At 39.5% G+C, this 22914-nt stretch overlaps 1 protein-coding gene and 1 long non-coding RNA gene across 6 annotated transcripts in view; one reads left to right on the top strand and one right to left on the bottom strand.

Moving 5' to 3' along the window:
- Positions 1-19183, bottom strand: part of LOC114116371 (uncharacterized) — a 183933-nt gene extending 164750 nt beyond the window's left edge. Inside the window, exon 1 of one of the 5 annotated variants that reach the window (XR_009595054.1) lies at positions 19145-19183. This is a non-coding gene — a long non-coding RNA (uncharacterized LOC114116371). Of the gene's footprint in view, positions 1-7564; positions 7663-14664; positions 15383-19140 lie in introns of those variants that run through there. The other 4 variants (XR_009595053.1, XR_003590308.3, XR_009595056.1 and 1 more) reach the window with 4 other exon arrangements.
- CPA6 (carboxypeptidase A6) overlaps positions 1-21718 on the top strand; it is a 309307-nt gene extending 287589 nt beyond the window's left edge. Inside the window, exons 9-11 of the mRNA XM_004011724.6 lie at positions 13381-13583; positions 17640-17724; positions 21193-21718. Of these exons, the coding sequence (XP_004011773.2) occupies positions 13381-13583; positions 17640-17724; positions 21193-21380 (476 nt within the window). The 3' untranslated portion in view covers positions 21381-21718. The remainder of the gene's footprint in view (positions 1-13380; positions 13584-17639; positions 17725-21192) is intronic.
- Positions 21719-22914: the final 1196 nt, after the last annotated feature.

The raw sequence follows: 22914 nt of genomic DNA, 5'->3' as shown, positions 1-22914 counted from the left end.
AAACAATGTGCTTGCAAACAGAAATCAATTTACATTACTTGTGTTAGTAAGTTTTATCCTCATATCCTTAGAACAGAATCTAAGGATGTTAAGGAAAATTAAGCATCTAATTATACTGAATTTTTTTTCATCTGGCCTGGAATCTGCAACCAGCAGTCCCCAACCTTTCTGGCACCAGGGACCAGTTTCATAGAAGACAATTTTTCCATGGACTGGGAGCATCGGAGGTGGTTTGGGGATGATTCAAGCCCACTACATTTATTGTCCACTTTATTTCTATTATCATTACATCAGCTCCACCTCAGATCATCTGTCATTAGATCCCAGAGGTTGGGGACCCCTGCCCTAAACTGTCAATGCTGTGAAGAGTCACAGCGATCTCTCTCATTCAATAGTTCTCAGTTTATTTTTTCCACTGCTACATGCCCAGCTGAAAAGAGGGACACACTCCTTTTGGTTCATTCCAACACAACATGTTCTAATTGACCTTTTTTCTCCCCTATTACAAGCTTATGTTAGAATAAATTGAGTTATTTATCAGGATAAATAAACCAATTTTTTTTAGTTCAACTATTTTGTGATGTGAAATCAGCTACTGTCAGACAAACCCCAGGACTGATAGCAACACATTATCAAAGAAACAGAGCAGGATCCTACGGTCCTGGCCCCCCTTCCCCAACCCCTCTGTGTCCTCAGTCTGCCTTTGGTCTATGAAAAAAAAACTTTAACCAGAGAATAAGTTGAATCAAGAAGTGAGGAAACGCAGAAACAAAGGAAAATAGGCAACCAAAGTAAATAATAATAATTTAGTCACTAAGCTAAAGATAGCATCACTGGCTTAATGGACATAAACTTGAGCAAACCCTGGGAGATAGCAGAGGACAGGCAGGCCTGGTGTGCTGCAGTCCATGGGGTTGCAAAGAGTTGGACATGACTCAGTGACTGAACAACAGTCGCTAAGCATAGTCAAGGACTTTTATAGTTCCTTCTCAAGAGCTACTAAAAATATTCTGAGCTATATCTTGTGAGCTGTCTTATAGGTACTGAAACCCCCACAAGGTGGAAGTTAACTACTACAGTACTTGAAGACCAGACTGCAAGCATGACATAAGCTGCCATAATTCTGAGAACCAGCCTCAAAGAAATGGAAACACACAAACCCCAGAACTGAAGATTAACTATACTTAAAACAATCATCATGACACTGGTCAGACCACTGATGACCAATTTCAAAATGATTGTCAGAGCTGACTGTGCTGTTTCTGCACGTAACCTAGCCTCCTCCCTCTGTCTATAAAAACTCTTGCCCACTGGTTGGGGGTGAGGGGAGTCAGCCTTTGGACAGATGTCTTGCCTTCTCCCTCACTCCCCTGGCCCCCAAAGTGGAAAGTTTGCTGGCATCCAAAATACAGCAAACTTTCCACCAACCTGTCCTCTTTATTGGCTTTTGAGCAGTGAGCAGCCAGACCCCACTTTCAGTTACATCACAGCAGCACGTAAGAATCACTAATTCGGTCCCTAATCCACCCAGGACCAGTGAAGCCAGAGCAGTGACACGCCTGTTCACTGAGCTCATTAGAACAGCTCTGACCAAGCCTGGTCTTGTGATTTTCAGCCCATTGCTGCTTCTAGTACCACTTCCTTCTCCATTTCTTCTGTAAAGACTACCTTCCACTGCAGTTTCCTATCCAGAAGGACTAGGGTTCATAGAAACAACAGAATTTATTGTCTTTTTTTTTTTTAAGTAATGTAGTATCTTTTCAAGTTTCATCCATCTTGAGTCCCATCGAGTTTCTTTGCTATTACAGCCTCACCAGGTCTTCCCTGGTCTCCCATGCTCTCTCCCCTCCCTTTGTGCTCCTATGCACTCAGCCTGCGCTGCGCACTTTATGACTGTGTTATATTCTATATTGTCTTGTCCTCTCGTTTCCTTATATGTGCACGCACTGTCTTCTGCCTAGATTTACGAGGTCCTTGTAGAGTTTTGCATCTCAGTACTCAGAAATGAAAGAGGTGATCTATGGTGTGGAAGTTAAACTGCTGAAGCATTCAGAACAGAGATGTCTGCTGCTTTTTTGACAAGACTACCATCTCCCCACTCTGCACTGCAGAGATCCTGTTATATATTCTGCGGTAGTTCTGCATGTAAAGATAGGAAAGAGACTGTTGTTTCAGCTTCAGAAACAATCTATTGGCTCCCATAAACTGAGAGAGAACTAATAACCTGTACATTCTCATGCTCCTAAAACCTAGAGTGATGGCTTTGATGATTCTTGTTCCTCTCCCCCAGAAGTCTGTTTTATCATTGTTGCCTGGCTATGGAATTCTTTTATGGTGTTGTTTCTTTGAAATGTGTCCTGGTGCTTTAGCTTCCCGCTATCTTGATCTTCTGGAGTACAGCAGCTATTTTTGATCAGAATCTGTGTAATTGAGGCTAGGTTTGGACAGGACTCTTCAAACTGTATATCCAACATGGTTACTTAAAATCCGCCAGGGACTTTCTGTTCAATAATATTTGTGAGCTCTTTCTTCACATTTTAGTAAAGCCTGGATAGTGCCCCAAAAGGCTGTAAATAAAATTAGATTGTTTTAGTGGTTTTCTTTGACCTGAATTAATTTATTTCCATCTTAGAGGCCCCACTATTCAGGATTCTGATTTTATTTTTTAAAGATAAATGAGTAAGGCAAAAAATTAGAGAGATACACTGGCAGAAAGCATTCTCAATGTGATATCCCATTTTGCTGCTGAATCAATACGTAATCTGTGGTAAATAACCTCGGCAGGATGCCAATCAATAAAATTAAACCATAAAGCGCTATAGAATATTCCAGTGTCTAATGTGTTTCTCAGGCAAACAGCATTAAATTGAGGCATAACCCTTCTCCATATTATACCATTTAGTTCATATATGATAATTATGAAATAAAATGCTTTTGAGTTTATTTTGCACCCAACATTGGTCAAGCACTGTGCTTTGCCTAATCGAGTAGAGAAATGGGTTTGCATACATTTTAACATAGGCACTAAGTTTTATGACAAATGCAGATAAAGGGCATTGCAGGCATACAAAGTACAGGCACCTAATCCAGCCTGGGGGCCGCTGGAAAAGATGCCAAGGAGAAGTGGTATCTGAAGAACAAGTAAAATCAGACTGGGAAGAAAAGAGAATGCATCAGACAAGGGAACAGCATGTGCAGTCATAAGACAAAGGTGTGGGGAATATCAGGAAAATAACCAATAGTGTAGTGAAGAGTGTAGTGTATTAAAAGTAGAAGTAGAATGTTTTAAGACAGACTGGTAGAACCTAAATTCTCAAGCAAATCAACAAAACAGATCATGAAAGGCCTTATCCCATAGGCATCTGGTCAGAAGGAGAAAGCATAACCATCTGACATTCTGAATTCCAAAAAAGGGAGAAACTATGTAACCTTGAAACTACTATAGAACTACAGAAGGTCCATGACATTATCTGGAAAATGGTTAAATACCAATCACAGTTCTCTCTGTATAGCAACAGGACAAAAACCACCAACTGAGTTTTCCTTTTTTTCATTTTTGGCCATGCCTCTCAGCATAGGGAATCTTAGTTCCCCATCCAGGGATTGAACCCATGCCCCTGAAGTGGAAGTGCTGAGTCTTAACCACAGAACTCCCAGGCAAGTCCCATACTTTTTTTTTTTAAGACAGAAAAACACACAATAAGATAAACTGTAATACCCACCACTACTATTTTCAGACACTTTGACCACACTACCTCTATGGCCTTTAAGCTATAGTAAAGACCTCCCAGGTGGTGCTAGTGGTAAGAACCCACCTGCCAATGCAGGAGACGTAAGAGACGCAGGTTCCATCCCTGGGTTGGGAAGATCCCCTGGAGGAGGGCATGGCAAGCCACTCCTGTATTCTTGCCTGGAGAATCCTATGGACAGAGGAATCTGGCAGGCTACGGTCCATGGGGGCGCATAGAGTCAGACACGACTGAAGTGACTTAGCACCCACTCAAAGACTTTAGAACTTTATCTAGAAGGCAGCCACTGAAGGGCTTTTAAGTAGCAGAGCAATAATATCAGTTTTACATTTTTAGAAGATTACAGTGACATTGTTGAGAAGGCTGAATTCAAGGCAAGCCAGACTGAAGGCAACGAACTATTGTGGTAATGTAGGGGAATAATGCTGAGGGTCTGCACTTTGCTGGTAGGAGTCACATAGAGATGAAACAGATGGGATTGGCTGAATTTGCTCTCTGATAGGATGGAGGGATTAGGGAGAGGGCAACTTTCAGGGTCTCTCCATCTAAGTTTCTGACTTGAGCCATTCGACGAATGAGGGAAATATAGGTTAAGAAACATTGCAAGAGGTCACTTTGGTGGGTAGGAAAGACAGAGATGATTTCATCTAAGGACAGCTTGAGCTTCCAGTGCCTCTGAGACAAGCCAGTGGAGACATGCAGAAAGCTCGGGATCGAGATTCAAGACATTGACTTGAACTAGATATTTCCTACTCAAGAATATTGCTCCAGGAATTTTCCCATCTCTATCATTTTGTTGTCTGTTTGGCTGGTTGGGTGGTGTGTTTGTTTGGTTCTCTACTGGGCTTTCCGCCGTCAGCATGAAAGCATGCCATTATTCCTCTCATCTGAAAAAATCCTCGGTCTCCCCTTCTTCCACCAGCTACTGCCCCATGTCTTTGTTCCTTTTCAGCAGAGTCCCATCCTCTCCTTGTCCCTACACATAATATACTATATAAACTCACCACACATAGTATTATACTCTAATCAAATCCCACATTGCTAAATACAATGGTCACGTCTTGATCTCACCTTACTTAGTTTCTAAGCTGCTCTGACTAAGCGAATCATGCTTTATTTTTCGAAACATTTAGCTTCACTTGACCTCCATAATATAAAAATTCTCTTCCTAACTCACCGGTTCCCTCATTATTTTTTTCACTCTATTTGTGGGGGGTAAGAGTCAGACACGAATGAGCAACTAAGACACACACACACACACATACCATTTTTCTAGATTCCACATATATGTATTAATATACAATATCTGTTTTTCTTCTGACTTACTTGCAAAGCAGAATAGGTGCCAAAGAGGGGGTAGGGTTGGGAGACTGGGATCGACATATATACACTACTGTGTATAAAACAGATACCAATAAGAACCTGCGGTACAGCACAGGAAACTCGGTGCTCTGTGGTGACCTAAATGGGAAGGAAACCCAAGGAAGAGGGGATAGATGTATATGTATAGCTGATCCACTTTGCTGCACAGTAGAAACTAACACCATGTTGTAAAGCAACTATACTCCAATATAAAAATCAAATTAGAAAAAAACTTCACATGACCTGGGCCCCCGTTGATTGCCTGATCTCATTGATTTCTACCCTACCCTCAACACTTGGCTCTATCCACACTGGCCAGGCTCACACCAGGCCTGCTGTGGAACCATCACACTGGCTGTTACCTCTGCCCAAAACACTCCTCCCCAGGTGCAATGGCTGACTCCCTGTATTCTTCAAGTATGCTCAGATTCAGCTACTGAGAATAACTCTCAATGCCATCTTTGTAACCGCAACTCATGTCCCCAGAATTCCTGACCTTTCTTTCACTCCTCCGCCTTTTCTCTGTTCCACAGCACTCTTCTGCTACACAGTGCAATTACCTATTCACTGTGTTGTTCATCTCCCCATCGCTGTCACTGCCGCCATTACAATGTAAATTCTCTACGGCAGAAAACTTTATTCTGTTCATTGACCCATCCTAGTTTGAGGTGCACAATACTGAACGAATGAAACTATCAATACGTGAACAGTAGTTGAAGAAGTCATAGTCACTGAAGAGAGATTATTGAATGAAATGGACTACGGGCATAACAACTGGGTAGTCTTCTTTTAAGGGATTAAAAGAGGAAGACAAACCCATAAAGAGGGCTGAGAAGGAAATAATATAGTTGTTGGAAGAAAAATAGGAGAATGTAGGGGAGAAGGGGAGGAAGGTTCAACAGGGAGGGGATATATGTATACGCATAGCTGGTGCATGCTGTTGTACAGCAGAATCTAACACAACATTGTACAGCAATTATACTCCAATAAAAATAAGAATAAAAGAAAAAACAAAATAGTAGAGATGGGAAAAAGGAAGAGAGTGTATCAGAAGCCAAGGGAGGAAAATATTTCAAGCTCTGTGAGAAGCCAGGTAAGGCTTCTGATCTCCTGAAGGATCACCTGGTCCTTCTTAAGCCATGGACCCTTTTCCTGCTTTGCTGGCCAGCCTATACCTTTTCTGGCCCTGTCCATCCTCCACACCCCTCTGCTCTCTCGGCACGTTCCTTGAGGAAATAGTTCTTGATGGAAATGTGGCATAAAATGGAGAGTGAGGTGACTAAGCAATACAGAATACAGAGTTTTATAAGAAATTAACATTTGTGTATAAAATAACAGTCGCAAATATTCAAACAATAAAGTCTGTGGCTAAAGGGAAAAAAAAGCCTTCCGGTTGTAAACACTCCCCTCCACTTACGAATCTCTCTCCATCCATCCTCTGAAAGAAACGTCATCAGCACACTGTCACAGCTTTTATGCAGTCTAAGAGGAAACTCAATGGCCTTTTTTGGCTATGACCTGTTAAAGGCTCACTCATGAAGCTATCACTCAGGATAGCTTGGGTTAGGGGCAAGGGAGGATTTGCATCGACATGCATAAACAATTGGGGCTCATCACCATAGAGAAGAAGTTTTGAAGTATCCCATTTCCTTGCTAAACATTTATTAAGGTATAATCTTGGGAAAGCTCAGAATTTCAGATTTGAAATTATTCAGGAAATGCTTAGGTAACAGAATGTTCTCATACACCAAGAGGCTTTTTGAAGGTAGTTTGTTGGTGGTGGTGGTGGTGCTGGTGGTGGTGTCCTAGTGAGTCCTCAGCCTTCCATGGAGATGAACTGGTGTTGTCTAAGCAAAAACCTAGATTCAGTGAAATAGCCCAAGATATCAGCATCCGCCCCCAAGGAGGGTCAGCTCAGCTTATTCATTCAACAACAATTAGAGTGGAGCAAAGGTGTCCACTTTGCTCAGTACTGGGAATAATAAGGCATGACTTTTGTCCTAGAGGAGTTCACCCTCTAAAGAAGTGGAAGAGTCTATAAAAATAAATAACTACAGTACAACATACATGCTACTGAATTTACATCCAGACATAGTCATCTGTAGAATTATTCTATATTCCAAACCCTGCTGTTCTTTCCATCCTAGGTTACCTCTGTACCACCTATGTTAGTAAGCGATGTTACAAAAACCTCAGATATACCCAGAGAAGATTTAGTGAAGATGGTGTGGGAAAGCAAGTGCCTCAGGTCAAGAATAGTGTCTTCCTGTGGCCATATAGCCAGAGATACGAGACACTCACCATTCTCATCTCAGTCTATAGCCCTAAATGCTCCCCACTCCAGAAAGGAATAATAGCACTGGCTCTGTCTTTAGTACAGTATATTTATCCCTCTTGCTACTCAGAAGAATTTTATTTCTTGAAAAAGAAAATCATTGTTTGGTTTTTCTTACCTTATGAAAGATAGAAGACAGCAATCCTTACCCACCGTTAGCTGAAAAACAAGTAGATCTCTAGCTTCTACAGATTCAGGAATGGCTTAGAAATACTTTACAATCTATAGAAAGAATGGAAAATGAGAATACTAAAGAATTATGTGCCTTCTTTCTTGACAGTTTGAACAAAGCAAGTAATTTGTCTTTAGCAACTTAGAATGTTATTTAGAAGAGGGTCTGATTTTCTAAAGAAATGTCAGTTGAGCTGTCATTCATTATCCCAATTAAGATATTATCTAAGGATACAGTTATCAGAACACTTTATATATGTAAATAGCATATATATTTAATATAAAATTTGTTTAATGGGCCACATTTGTTTATTTTTACATCACAGAAGCCTCCAAAATGAAGTTTAAAGAGATGGCTTGGACAACTAATTCCTAGTTAGATCTGATGGATCTGGTAGAGGACAGGAAGGGGGAGAATGGGAGGAGTTCTCATGGTATCATGAAGTGACTTCTACCACCACACTCTTAGAGGACCATTTGGAAAACAGCTACCAATGGTAGCCACTAGGGAGAACAGAATGGTTTCTCAAAAGACTAAAAACAGTATTACCATATGACCCAGCAATTTCACTCCTGGGTACATATCAAAAACAAAAAACACTTATTCGAGAAGGAATGTACCCCAGTGTTCAGAGCAGCATTATTAATAACTGCCAAAATATGGAAGCAATGTAAGTGTCCATCAACAGATGAATGGATGAAGATGTGATATACATATACGTTGGAATACTGCTCAGTCATAAAAATAATGAAATTTTGCCATTTTCAGCAACATGCATGGACTTAGAGGGCATTATGCTAAGTTAAATAAGTCATACAGAAGTAGGAAGACTGAATGATACCACTTATCCACGTAAAATAAAAATACAGCAAATTAGTGAATATAACAAAAATAGAAGCAGACTCATAGATATGGAGAACAAGCATAGTTACTAGGAGGGGCAGTTATGGGATGAAGGAATGGAAGGTACAAACCATTAGATGTAAGATAAATTCAGGGATATACTGTACAACATGGGGAATACGGCAATATTTAATAACTATAAGTGAAACATAACCATTAAAATTATGTAAAATTTTTTAAAAAGAAGTAGTTACCAATTCATAGTAATAACAATAAAGAAGATATACGGAAGAAAAGAGTGATAAAATATTGATGATGAACATAAAACACCATCTGAGCAAATGGAATGGTGTAACATGTTCTTGGATTGGGTGACTCAGTATTATAATATCCTCAAAAAATCAGTATAAATTTAGTGCAATTCCAACTAGAATCTCAACAGGGTTTTTCATTCATGTTTTGGGGGACTCATAAAATGATCATTAAATCTATATGGAAAAGCAAACAGACCCTAAAAAGCCAGTAAAACTGAAAAAAAGAATAACAGTAGGGGGAACTTGTCTGATATCAGCACATATTTTATTCTGCTACAGACTGATGGGCTAACAATATGGAAAGAGACTAATAGAACAACAGAACAGAGAATCTAGGAATAGATCAACAAATGCAAGAGATTTTAATATATGACCAAGGTGGTGTTTCAATTCAGTGGGAAAATGGTAGAATATTTCATAAATTATGCTGAATGAATTGTCTATCAATATAGAAAAACTAGAGACAAAGCTGTATGTTAAGTATGTATAAAAATAAATCCAAAAAGATTAAAGACTTAGATGGAAAAAAAATAAAATAAAATGATAACATTCTTGAGGTTTCCCTGGTAGCTTAGTGGCAAAGAATCCATCTGCTAATGCAGGAGACATAGGCTTGATCCCTGACACGGGAAAATCCCACATGCTGTTGAGCAGCTAAGCCCATGCGCCACCGCTATTGAGCCTGTGCTCTAGAGCCCAGGAGCTGCAACTGCTGAGCACACATGCCGTAGCTCCTGAAGCCCACATGCCCTAGAGCCCGTGCCGTGCCATGCAACTGGAGAAGCCACAGCAGCGAGAAGCCTGCGCCCTGCAGCTAGAGAGCAGCCCCTACGCCCTGCAGCTAGAGAAAAGCTTATGCAGCACCAAAGACCCAGCACAGCCAAAAATATATAATTTTTTTAAAATGACAACATTCTTAGAAGAAAACCTATAAACAAGCTATAATCCCTCAGAATAGGAAAAAATTCTTAACCAAGACAGGAAACCCAAAAGCCATTGAAAAAGACATAGTAATTATATAAAATTTAAGATCTCTAAAATTAAAGCTATCATAAACAATTGAAAAATATAAATATGAGGATAAAATGCAATGCAGATGACAAACATCTCTACAAAGCTCTTTTATACATGAGTAGGGCTTCCCCTGTGGCTCATTTCCCCACTGCCAATGCAGGAGTCACAGGTTTGCTCCGTGGGTCAGGAAGATACGCTGGAGAAGGGAATGGCCACCCATTCCAATTTTCTTGCCTGGGAAATCCCATGGACAGGGGAACCTGGGGGGCTATGTTCCATGGGGTTGCAAGAGTTGGAGACAACTTAGCAACTAAACCAACCAACCAAAAAAAGATAAACAGCCCAACAATAATATGAGCTAAAGACAAGATTAACCAATTCAGAAGCATGTCCAATCCAATGTCAACCTATAAATCAATGTTCAAACATACTTGCAGTAAGGAAGGCAAATTAAATTTTGTCATCAAATGGCAAAAAAGCAAAAGGTGATGCACTTTCAGGGTATTGTTGGCAGAGACTAAGAAGAGATGGTGCTCTTCACCATTGCTTGTGAAAGCATGAAAAATAACAATCTTAGTAAGCAATCTGACAAAATTGATAACTAAAATCTTTTTAAAACTTTAAAATTGTATAATACATGAAATTTAAAAACTGTAAGTGAAAAAAGTACACATTGAAAATGAAAAAATAACCAATGAAAATATGCCAATAACTACGACATCTTTCAGAGAGGGCAATGGCACCCCATTCCAGTACTCTTGCCTGGAGGATCCCATGGATGGAGGAGCCTAGTGGGCTCTAGTCCATGGGGTTGCAAAGGGTCGGACACGACTGAGCGACTTCACTTTCACTTTTCACTTTCATGCATTGGAGAAGGAAATGGCAACCCACTCTCCAGTGTTCTTGCCTGGAGAATCCCAGGGATGGGGGAGCCTGGTAGGCTGCTGTCTATGGGGTCACACAGAGTCAGACACAACTGAAGCGATTTAGCAGTAGCAGCATGACATCTTTATTTCACTCTCACGTTTCAATGAATTCCGCTGTAAGTCTAGACTCAAATTTCCTGTTTCAAAAATGCTTTGCAAATATTATTCTAGTGTTGTTGTTTAAAATGTCAAGTGAGCTGAGCACTGAAGAACTGATGGTTTCAAATTCTGGTGGTGGTGAAGACTCTTGAGAGTCCCTTGGACTGCAAGGAGATTAAACTAATCAATCCTAAAGGAAACCAACCCTGAATATTTACTGGAAGGCCTGATGCTGAAGCTCCAATATTTTGGCCACCTGATGTGAACAGCCAACTCATTGGAAAAGACCCTGTTGCTGGGAAAGACTGAGGGCAGGAGGAACAGGGAACGACAGAAGATGAGATTGTCGGATGGCATCACTGACTCAGTGGACATGAGTCTGAGCAAACTCTGGGAGATAGTGAAGGACAGGGAAGCCTGGCATACTGCAGTCCATGGGATTGAAAAGAACTGGAACACAACTTAATGACTAAACAAGTGCTGCCATTTAAAATGTCAGATGTGAGTCTAATTTCCTTCCTCTATAGATGGTCTGCTGCTTTCTCTCTGGAATTGATTCCTTGTTCCTAAATTTCACCGTACCATGTCATGTTGATATTTTCCCTTTTCTCTCTCATGTTGGTACACAATAAGCCCATTTAACCTTTAATCATGGCAAAATTTCAATTAGCAATTCTTCAAATGTTTAACTTGATTTTTTTTCATTTAGAAGCCCTACTAATCAGATGTTGGCGATTATTCTACTTTTCATGTCCTTTCATTTTTTTCATTTTTACAATTCTTTGTTCCCTTCTCAATCCCTCTGGGAATGTTTCAAAATCCACTCCATCTCATCAATTCACACATTGATTCTATTCATGCAACCCATGAGTTAAGTTTTCTCCATTATATCTTATTGGTTCTTTTTTATAACTTCTTGCCCCTGTTTAATGTTTCCAGTGCCCTCCCATATGCCCTTGAGAACTCTATTTATTAGGGTTGTTGTGAGCTCTTGTTTCTCTAGCTCATTACTTCTGCTCGCTCTGGAAGTAGTTGCTCAGTTTGTGATCTCTCCTTTACATCAGTGTTGCTCAAAGGTCTCGTTTTTTCTGTTCCTTTTGGAGCATTAGCTATAGTTTTTATATTAAGTTCTGAGTTCCATCCATATCCCAGTTGCTTTTGAGCCTTTGAGTCCAAAATTAGACTCAAAGAAGGAAAACCACAATTGCTTTAAGTTCCCTATCCTGACTCTCCTTGGGCATAAATGAGACATAATGGCCTCAAGAATTAGCCTGGTCTTAGTTTTTTCATTTTCAGTAGTGCTAGACTAGGTCATAAGTGAGTAAGTGAAGTCGCTCAGTCGTGTCCAACTCTTTGCGACCCCGTGGACTGTAGCCTACCAGGCTCCTCCATCCATGGGATTCTCCAGGCAAGAATACTGGAGTGGGTTGCCATTTCCTTCTCCAGGGGGTCCTCCTGACCCAGGGATCGAACCCAGGTCTCCCACATTGGAGGCAGACGCTTTAACCTCTGAGCCACCAGGGAAGCCTTAGACTAGGTCATAGACCTACCAAACATTTTCCATTTGTTTATGGAAAAGAGTTACAGTGTTCCAGGTATAGGAGAGATAGCAAGGACTCAGAACGGCAAATCACTATGGAAAATGCCATTATTTCCAAAATTTCTTGAAAGCTTAATCCTCTGTGATTATTACTGTAAATCTTATTTTCCTCCCTCTCCTTCATGGACTTGCATAATTTTTTAATTTCAAATTTTTTTAATTTCATTTTGAGGATTTCTTAACTGAACTGACACTGAAGATAACTGGAGAGCTCTCTTGGGTTTTATAAAAACCAGTTTGACTATAGCTGATCTAAAAATATAACAGAAATTGGCATGTTCTGTGGAATTATTTCTGTCTTGCCTCCCTGTTCTTAATATATCAATATTTGTACCTTACCAGACATCTATACAGATGTCTAGCCTTTTCTTTTGATCTGACATTTACTTATTCAACAACTGTTTGTTGAACACTTGCATATTATTGTTCTAGTTGTCAGGTGCCCAAAAAGAAAGACACAGTCCCTGCCTTCACAGAGCATTAGAGTCTAACAAAGAATCCAGATTGAACGCGGGTTCTGTTATAGCAGGGATTTCTTCCTATGTTGTTTTCCAGTATATCCCAGGCACCCAGGTCAGTGTAAATCTCGACTGCATGTTAAATGAGTAAACTATTGACATTTATGACAAGTGGGTTGAGTGTTACGGTGGGAAACTACAAGTGTCACGGAGTATATAAACAAGAGTCCTTACCTGCGCTCTGGGGGGATCATACAGAATTAGTTCACCAACTGTTGGAGCCCTCCCTTTAGGGTGGTTTATGCAGGCTTAGCTAAACAAGCAGCATCCAGTTCCTATTCAGGCTGCCCGGCCACCTTGGATTTTTCAGTATTAATTTCAGTTAGATGAATTGCCTGATAATATCGTGTATTTACAGAAACAGAAGAATCAGTTTAACAATGCCTATTTGCGTTTCTTGCTTCTTGCCTGCCCATGCCTACACCCCATTTTCTTTTCTAACTTGCAGATGAAGGAGCTTCCATGCATCCTTGTGATGATACGTACTGTGGACCTTTCCCAGAATCTGAGCCGGAAGTGAAAGCTGTAGCTAACTTCCTCCGCAAACACAGGAAGCACATCACGGCTTACCTATCTTTTCACGCATATGCTCAGATGTTGCTGTATCCATATTCTTACAAGTATGCAACAATCCCAAATTTTAGCTGTGTGGTAAGTACTTGAAGCTGGATATGTGTGTCGGGCTTCATGCTTTTCTAATGCTAAGATGGTCCTATGTAATGATGCAACAAGCATTTTGTGTGTGTATATATATGTATATAGTTATACATATATACTATACACACATAAAGTTATACATATATAGCATATATAGTTATATATATTATATATAATATATAGTATAGTATATAGTATATACATAATAGTTACTGGGTATGATTAAGAAAGATAAATGACATATATATATAATGTCATTTATCTTTCTTAATCATATACAGTAACACATTTTACAGATGAGGAAACTGAAACCTAAACATACTAAATAATTAAAATAAGAACACACCACTACTCACTGTCATACCCAGGATTCACTCCAAATCTAGTTCCAATGTTGTTGCTTTTAACCACTGTGCTACACTGCTTCTCAAATGCTATCATTTCCAAACTATTTACTTTCTTACCACATGTTATTTGGAAAATGTCAGGATAGATTTCATTTGTTTTACAGCTTCAGCCACATATGCAGGAGTATAATTAACTTTATTGAGTAAATAATTGTTCATAAATTATGGTCTGACTCTCATTAATTAAAAGCAAGTTTCAATTTATAAGCGCTATTTGCTTAATGCTACTAAGTCTCTGGGCATGTATCTGACAAGTTGGAGCTTAGAATGAACAGCTTTTCAAGCATGAGATTACTTGAAAGTGAAAGAGCAGAGTTCCTTCCTCTCCTCATCTCAGAAACCCAACAAGCTATCCACTACAGGAATTAATTCCTCATAAAGTGAGTCTGGCTCAGAGTCTATAGCATCTAGAGGCCTATGAAGTTCAAAGCCAGGCCAAGCTAATAGTGTTCCAAGTAAGGAACAAGGAGGGAGAAGGGATTGGGAGGGGGCGTAGGCAGGCTTTGGGTTGCTGCTGATGTCCTGTTCTTTGTCTGGATGCTGGTTACTGGATGAGTGTGCGCAACTTGGGATCCTTCATCGAGATGTAAACTTAATTTGTATACACTTCTGTAGGTACATTACACTTAAAAGTTTTTTTTGTAAAAGCATCCCCTTTCTTCCTATACCTCAATCTCCAAATCCTGCATCTGTTGCTTGGGGTTGCAGGAATTCCTGATCTAGATGTCCAGGACCTAGGAGGAATGAGGAACATGAGGTGGTCAGAAGGTGGAATGGGGAAGGCTTGTTTCCTATCCAAAACAGGAACTCTGTTCTTAGCATTTTGTGCAAGAATTCTGAGCAAATTCTCTCTCTTGAGAAATACTGTAAAGGTGGGAGTGATGCTAGATGGTGCTATTCTTCAGCTCCTCAGTGGATCAAAGATGCTTTTCATTTTCGGTGTTAGTGACCTGGCAGCCTAGAACCTTGTGCTGTAGTATTTCTATAGGCAATTGTTCATCCCTTTCTAAACTGGGCACAGTGTCTGTATCCTCACAACTGATTATATAGAATATGCAATGTATCAGAACTCTCACATGAACTCTCACTCTTCATATTTTGAATTTCTTTTCCCATCAGCAGTTAAATTACTTTCTTTTTGTCTTGGATTAGAGGATATGGCATGAAAATTGGATCAGTGGTTCACAGCCAGTGATGAACTTTCCTCCCAAGGGACACCAGATGTTACTGGACACTGGACAATGTTAGGGACATTTTTTTGATTGCCACCACAGGGGTGGAAGATGTTACTGGCATCTAGTGGGTAGAGGCCAAGGATGCTATGAAATATCCTACATTACACAGGACAGCCTTCCACAGCAAAGAGCAATTCAGTCCAAACTGTCAGCAGTAACCCTATTAAGAAATCCTGTTCGTGGGTTGCAGATAAGCTAAATCGCTAAAACCAAGATTACAGTTCTCAGAAACTAGATAGTCTGTGAATGTTAACCAGAAACCGTTAAGTTCTGTTCAACTTGTTCAAAAGCATTCCATCAATATGTAGGACTCTGTGGTTCTGCTAATGGATTTAGGTCATGAAGTTGCTTTTTTTTTTAACTTTTAAAAAATGATTATTATTATTATTGGCCATGCTATGCCACAGCACATGGCACGTGAGATCTTAGTTCCTTAACCAGGGGTAGAACTTGTACCCTCTGCACAGGGAGCATGGAGTCTTAACCACCAGATTGCCAGAGAAGTCCCCAAACTTGCTTTAAATATAAAAATATTTAAAGAACAAATACACTCCTTACTTAGCTGAGATCCAATAAAGGAGGCCTGGGTCCTTCTGAACAACTGGGGGGAAAAAGCAATGGAGAAAGGAAGAATCATTTAAACTCATCTAAATAGATGCCACCCTGGAAAATAATTCTTAGAAAATTTGATGAAGTTTCTACTCTTTGTGGAAGAAATATGCCTAAACTTCTTATCAACATACACAGAAGTCCGGTGATCACAAAAGGCTAAAACTATGTTTTGTGAAAACAGACAGAGTGGTTATTTTTTTTTTTCTCTCTCAATAGATTATTCCCCCTCTTGGGTTTAGTCATCGGAAATAATAAGGAACAAAGGTCTCCTCATATCAGAATGCAGTAATCTTCTAAATATAGAAATATCTGCCCTTGCCGTGGACTATTGCTGAGGCCATTGGAGAAGATGTTAAAAGTCTTTGCACATTCTCCATAAAGATACCTCATTATGGTGTTTACATTCCTATTCTGTTGGCTCCCACGAGGAGAATGTCGTCATCAGGGAGATCAATAATAAATGTTTGTCAGGTCCTACTGCCTTGTCCCTAAATAGCCACCCCGTGTAGCATTTGCTGCAAATGCTGCTCTCTACATCCCAGAGGTTAAGAGAACAGCATGCTGAAGCCGAGTCCAACATACAACACCGCGTTGCCCAGAGTGCTTCGATGTGCTCCATTAAATTATTCACAGGCAAGTGGAAATGGGAGAGTCATATACCAGTTTCAGCAGACTTCTTTTCCCCTCACTGGTCACTCAATATGTCTCTAACTCCTTGTTGAAACTAGTCCTTTCACACCATTTGAAAATGTTTTCACAGGGTAGTCTTTATCATTTGAGTTCATCTTAGGATATTCACCTTTAGGTATTTTGATGGCATTTATTTTTCCTGCTTTTTGGCATAGGTAGGAAGTTCCACCTTAGAATTTCTACATCTTAGCCACACCTGGCTGAGCTCTGAGTGTGTAACCTTAGAAGTCAGGAAGCGTTCTGAAAGTGTTTCCATTCCCACGAAGGATAAACACACAGAACAAGAGGAGTCACTCCTACTGAATTAAAGGGTTTAAGAACTGATTCAAATGGGTTTTAACTACCTTGAACCTAGCCACTGAAGTATGTACTTAAGGATCGATAAGATTATCTTGATGCTCTTGCAGATTTATGCTTATTCAACATACTTGCAAGAAATAGTGATTAAGGGGACTTCCCTCATGGTCCAGTGGCAAAGACTCCATGCTTTCCCTGCAGGGGGTGCAGGTTCCATCCCTGGTCAGGGAACTAAGATCTCTCATGCTGTGTGGCTAAAAAAAATTTTTTAATTAAAATAATCTATTTTTTAAAATTTCTCTTAAAAATAGTGATTAAGCATCTGTTATATACAGCCATGTTGCTAAATGGTGTATATGTAGCTATGAGTAAGACTGACATGAGCTCTGCCCTGTCAAGCATTTTGTAATTTATAGAAATGATGTCTCTGAACTAGTTCAAAATGAAGAGGGCAGAACACTAAATCAGTCTCAGAAGATGTCTTTATTTCAACCCAGCCATTCTGTGCAGTGTAACCCCAGTCTAACCACTGAACTTTGATGAGCCTTCCTTTCCTTGTCTATGTATGGAAATATTACTGATCACTGGCTCACTGTAGAAATTAATTAAAGGAAATAGTGTGCTCTAAAACATACTGCAGATGCAATACGCAACAAAGAACAACAATATTACCATTAAATATAGCTACTCATCAGTGTGCCCAGCGTTCTCTAAATTGAGTACTGATAATGCTCAGACAACATGTCGGTGTTTCTAAAGGTTTCAATGCAGTGATATATGTGATATAATTTCTCCATTTAAATTAACAGGAATCTGCAGCTTATAAGGCTGTGAATGCACTTCGGTCGGTTCATGGGGTACAGTACCGATACGGGCCTGCCTCCAGCACATTGTGTAAGTTTCCTTTGGATGCTGTGTTGGAATCATCTCTTGAACCAATATCCTGTGTAATGACTTCCCTTTAAAATGAAATTTATGACTACCAAATTAGCCAAGGAAGATAGAAGTTTATGTCTGACTAGTTTTACTCTGCTTGACAGAAATGACTGTCCCAATCCAAATAAATCCTACACAGAGAATATGCTAAGCATGTAATAAAGACTGCAGAGTTGAACTGAGATCTTATGACAGTACAAAGTACCCAAATGGGCTCCTTAAGCAGTTGTAACTCCTGTGAAATGGTAATGGGCCTTGAGAAGAAAATGAAGTAATGTTTCAGCTCTGAAAGAGCTTCCTTTTTATCCCTTTCCTTCACCATTCTTGTTATGACATTCTGTTTCTTACATAACACCGTCAACTGAATTTCTTCTTGAGCAGTAATTAAAATATCTCCTATTTCATGTGAATAAAGAGTAACAAGTTCTTTCCAGTGTATGGACATAACTTAGACATGTATAGAACCAGGAGGTGTGGATTCTAGTCTTAATTCTGCCACTAGTTAGATGGAATCCTGACAAAGACGATAATTCTGGGCTTCAGTTTGCACAACTGATGCATGAGGAATGGGACTAGGTCATTTCCCATAGTCTTTCAAACTCTGCAATTCATTAACAGACTTCTCTGGTTACCCAGTGGTTAAAAATCTGCCCACTGATGCAAGGGACACAGGTTTAATCCCTGGTCCAGGAAGATCCCAAATGCCTTGGGGCAACTAGGCCAAGCGTCACAACCACTGAAGCCTGAACACCTAGTGCCTGGGAGCCACAACAAGAGATGCCACCACAATGAGAAGTCCACACACCACAAAAGACCCCACTCTCCACAACTGGAGAAAGCCCATGCACAACGACAAAGACCCAGTGCAGCCAAAAATAAATTTAAAAATAAATTCATTGACTATATGATTTAGAAAATCTAGTGAGAAAGCATATACTCCTGAATATCTAGTGTCGTTCTAGAAGCTCACCATGATCATATAGTGGATCATATAATGTAGATTATATGTTTGTGTATAGACATTGACATTCAATTATACTTTTCAATGAGCTAGCAAATTTCTCAATTTCTTTAATTTATCCATTATAACTAGTTTATCCATTTCTAACCAATCACTTCTTCAGCCTTCAGAAGAAATGCTTGGCTTGTTAATTAACATTGTTTATAAGTTTATCCTGGTAATGGTGATATCTTAATTACCAGAATTTTTTTTAAGTTAATGATCATTTGTCTAATGCTGACCTTTCTATAACTGTCTTTTAAAAGAGCCACTTTGAAAGGGGAAATATAGTATTTTTAAAAATCACATTACCAGTTAATGCCAATACAATATATATTAAAAATCTAAAAACATTAATTTTTAAAAAGACTTACTCACAGTTCACCTTTCAGCTTGGTATTAAGGCAGAGTCATAGTGTTATATTTACTGAGAGCAACCTGTTACCATAGAAATGAGGCTGTCATATCGCCATGATGTAAGGGTTGGCAAATATTGTCTCTGACTTCGGCTACTATGGCTACTATTTGCAGTTCCAGTGACTGACTCTAACCCAGAGGGGCAAGGAAGCCACAGCCTACCTTCTGGCCCCAACTGAAGCAAAGGGGTCCTGGGAAACAGCAGAGTCATTTGTCATTGTCATGTAATTCTGTCTAACTTGTCCTAGCAAAAATGGCATCAAAAAGTGGTAGCATTTGAAAGGGAAAATTTTTTAATAATGGTGTTATATTAGGCTGGATCATATAAACTTCAGAAATAAGTATATAAAGATTCTTCTATGAAAATTTATTCATTTATGAGTTAATTATTAAAAGCATGTTATGCTAAAAACTGCATACTAGGCACTTTTGGGGTTAAAGGTACTAAACAGTAACACCAAATGCATCCTGATTGCTTTAATTTTCACAACAACTCTATGCAGTAGGTACTATGATCCCTTTTTCAAAAGGAAGACAGAGGCACAGAGAGCCCCAGAAAGTGCTGTGATTGGATACAGTCCAAGCCCACAGTGTGGGCTTTCAGTTCTGTGCTGGAAAGCTGGAGTGTGGAAGGTCACAGAAGCCAGAAGGAGAGAGTTTCCAGAATGGATTATCACCTAGGTTAAATGCTGCTGAGAGGCTAAAAGTGTGATCTGAGCAAGGAAAAAACAAAAAAGGAGATTAGACCCACTGTCATAGGTGACCTTCAAGAACAAAGGCTTCATAGTCTGGTAGAGGCAAGAGCCAGATTGAAAGTGGTTGAGGATGTAGAAGCAACATATATAGATTATCTTTTGAGAGCTAAAGCAAAAGAAAGAAGAAAAAGAAGATAATATATAATAGGGATCTTGAGAAGGAAGTGCTCCAGGGAAATAGGGCTGGGACATTTTGGTCAGTGAGGATGCAAGAGAAAGGGTGGTCTATTAGCAAAACAAGGTCCTGGAGAAGGGACCCTCTAGCTACCAGAGAAGGCAACAAAAAATAGTATCAGACAATGTCACGTATAAAAGACAAGCAGCATTTCTTCCTGAGCTAGGAGAAAGGTGAAGAGGGGGATGGAAGCAGAGGAGGTGCTGGGTTAACTACCCATGATGAGAGTGGAAACAGTGATAAAGTAAGGGGCAGGACCAGAAGAGGATGATGAAGGGTATGTAAGTGAAGGTCTAGAAAAAGGCACCTATAATACCATTGGTAATGGAGAAAGACTTCAGAATGAATGAATTTACAACAGATTTTCTCCATCTACCTGTTGAGATCGAAAATGGAGAAACTGGACTTCAGAACTGAGAATTAGTAAATCAAAAGCAGAAAAGGGCTAGAAAAGAAGGGTCTAGTGAGAAATTTAGTGGTATAATTCATAGTCAGAGAGTTCCATGAAATTCTAAGAAGCCTGTGGGCAGTCTTAGAAACTGTAATAATGAAAGACAAAGAACAAGTTCATCAGGAGTGAAAAACATAGGGGATATAGAAGAAATGAGTTTTCTGAGATCAGAATTTCAATATTCTAGACCTTGGAAGAAAAGAAAAAAGCCCACAATATGGGTATGTTTCTTGGTGAATGAAGTGAGGGTGGAGAGAAATGATATTGAAGTTGAGGCTGAGAAATTGAGGTCATTATACTGGAAAAGCATCACTACATAGACTAGATCCTCCAAGAGCAAAGTTTTCATAAATGTCAGAGGCAAGAACCAGACTGAAAGTGGCTAAGATGATTTATGATGATAGCAGGTATGATTTATGATGATAGCAGGTATGATTTATAAGTTCCATGAGCTCAGTGTTAAGGAACTCTGGTTAAATTGCTCCTGTTGAAAGGGTATTTAATTGGAAAGATTTAGTATAGCTTAGTAAGCAAGTACTATGTATACATTTTGAAAATTACATACTCTAGTGAAGTTGACCTTTTTTTTTGTTGTTGTTTGTTTGTTTGTTTGTTTTTTAACTTTTAGATGTGAGTTCTGGTAGCTCAATGGATTGGGCCTACAAAAATGGAATACCCTACACATTTGCTTTTGAACTACGTGACACTGGGCATTTTGGCTTTTTACTCCCAGAGACACTCATCAAACCCACCTGTACAGAGACCATGCTGGCTGTGAAGAATATCACAATGCACCTACTAAAGAAGTGCCCCTGAGACACCCCAAGGGGCAGGTCAATCACCAGAAAGAGCTGATTCTGTGCAAGATTCATTTGGAAGTGGGTGTACATTGTTACAGAGAAGGGCAACTGCTGAGAAGGAACCTATTGTGGACTTTAAAATCCTTCTCATGCAATCCCACTCTCCGTGGCAATAAAAAAAAAATGGTTAAAAAAAATATATATAGCCTACTTTGTTGTAAGAGAAGACATCCATTTCTATCCATTTAGAGTCTTATTTGTTTAAGTGGGAGGGGATATTTTCTAATTTTTTTGTCTCAAGAAATGTACATATTGGGGATTCTACTTCAATAAATCTCATGTTCTCAGTTAAAATCTAGGCTACTAATCATGTTTTATCACTTGGTTATCATGTAAAATGAAAATTTTTAGAATGGATATCATAAATATACAGCCTAATAAGACCTCAGATTATTCATATCACCCACTGGCATTAGCGTACCAAACACCTATAAAGATGTAGCAAGGAAGGGCAGTTATGTTCAGACTTCAAGAATGCCACTTAAAAAAAAATAGAGTCAACATTAATTGAGGAGCCAGTTAAGAGCTTTACACTTATTAGCAATCTCATCAATTCCTCAAATACTATTGGGCTTCCCTGGTGGCTCAGAACCTGCAATCCCAGCTCCCGCAACGCAGAAGACCTGGGTTTGATCCCTGGGTCAGGAAGATCCCCTGGAGAAGGGAATGGCTACCCATTCTAGTATTCTTGCCTGGAGAATTTCATGGAAGAGGAGCCCAGTGGGCTACAGTCCATGGGGTCACAAAGAGACAGACAGGCTGAGTGACTTTTCACTTTCAGATACTACTGTCATCCCCATTTTTCAAATGAGGAAATTGTGGTTTAAAAGGATGATATCAAGCAGAGGGTGGGGTGGGGTGGATTGGGTAATTGGGATTGGCATACATACCCTACTATGTATAAAATAGGTAACTAATAGCATTGATGACTGTATTGCACAGGGAACTCTGCTCAGTGCTCTGTGTTGACCTAAATAGGAAGGAAATCCAAAAAAGAGGAGGTATTAATATATGTATATGTGTGGCTGATTCACTTTGCTGCACAGCAGAAACTAACACAACATTGGAAAGCAACTGTTACAAAAAAATTTTTTTAATGTTTTTTAAAAAGGTAATATAGATTCCCATTTCCAAGAATATGATAAGTATCTGTACTGGTAGAAATAACTCAAACTTCTAGACAATAGGTAATTTTTAAAAATCATCTTTAAAACATCAGATTAAGAAGTAAAGAAGCCTCAGGGCAGGCCTTGAGTGAAGACAGGATCCTAGGAAGGTAAGGCATCCACTGAGAACATATCAGATCAGCTGAGTGCAGACTCTGATTTCCACCGCATTTCGGAGAATGGTCACAGAGAACAAAGCCCAGCGTGAGTCCAAGGTGGGAAATAGCAGATTCTCCTCTGACCAAAATTCTGGAATTTCAAAGTGCTAATCCTTCAGTGTAAATAAATGCCCATACTACCACCAACGGACCTCCAGGCAAATTA

Source organism: Ovis aries, chromosome 9 (genome assembly GCF_016772045.2).
Source record: "Ovis aries strain OAR_USU_Benz2616 breed Rambouillet chromosome 9, ARS-UI_Ramb_v3.0, whole genome shotgun sequence".
In the NCBI taxonomy this organism is placed as follows: Eukaryota; Metazoa; Chordata; class Mammalia; order Artiodactyla; family Bovidae; genus Ovis; species Ovis aries.
This window is presented reverse-complemented; position numbering and strand designations above follow the sequence as displayed.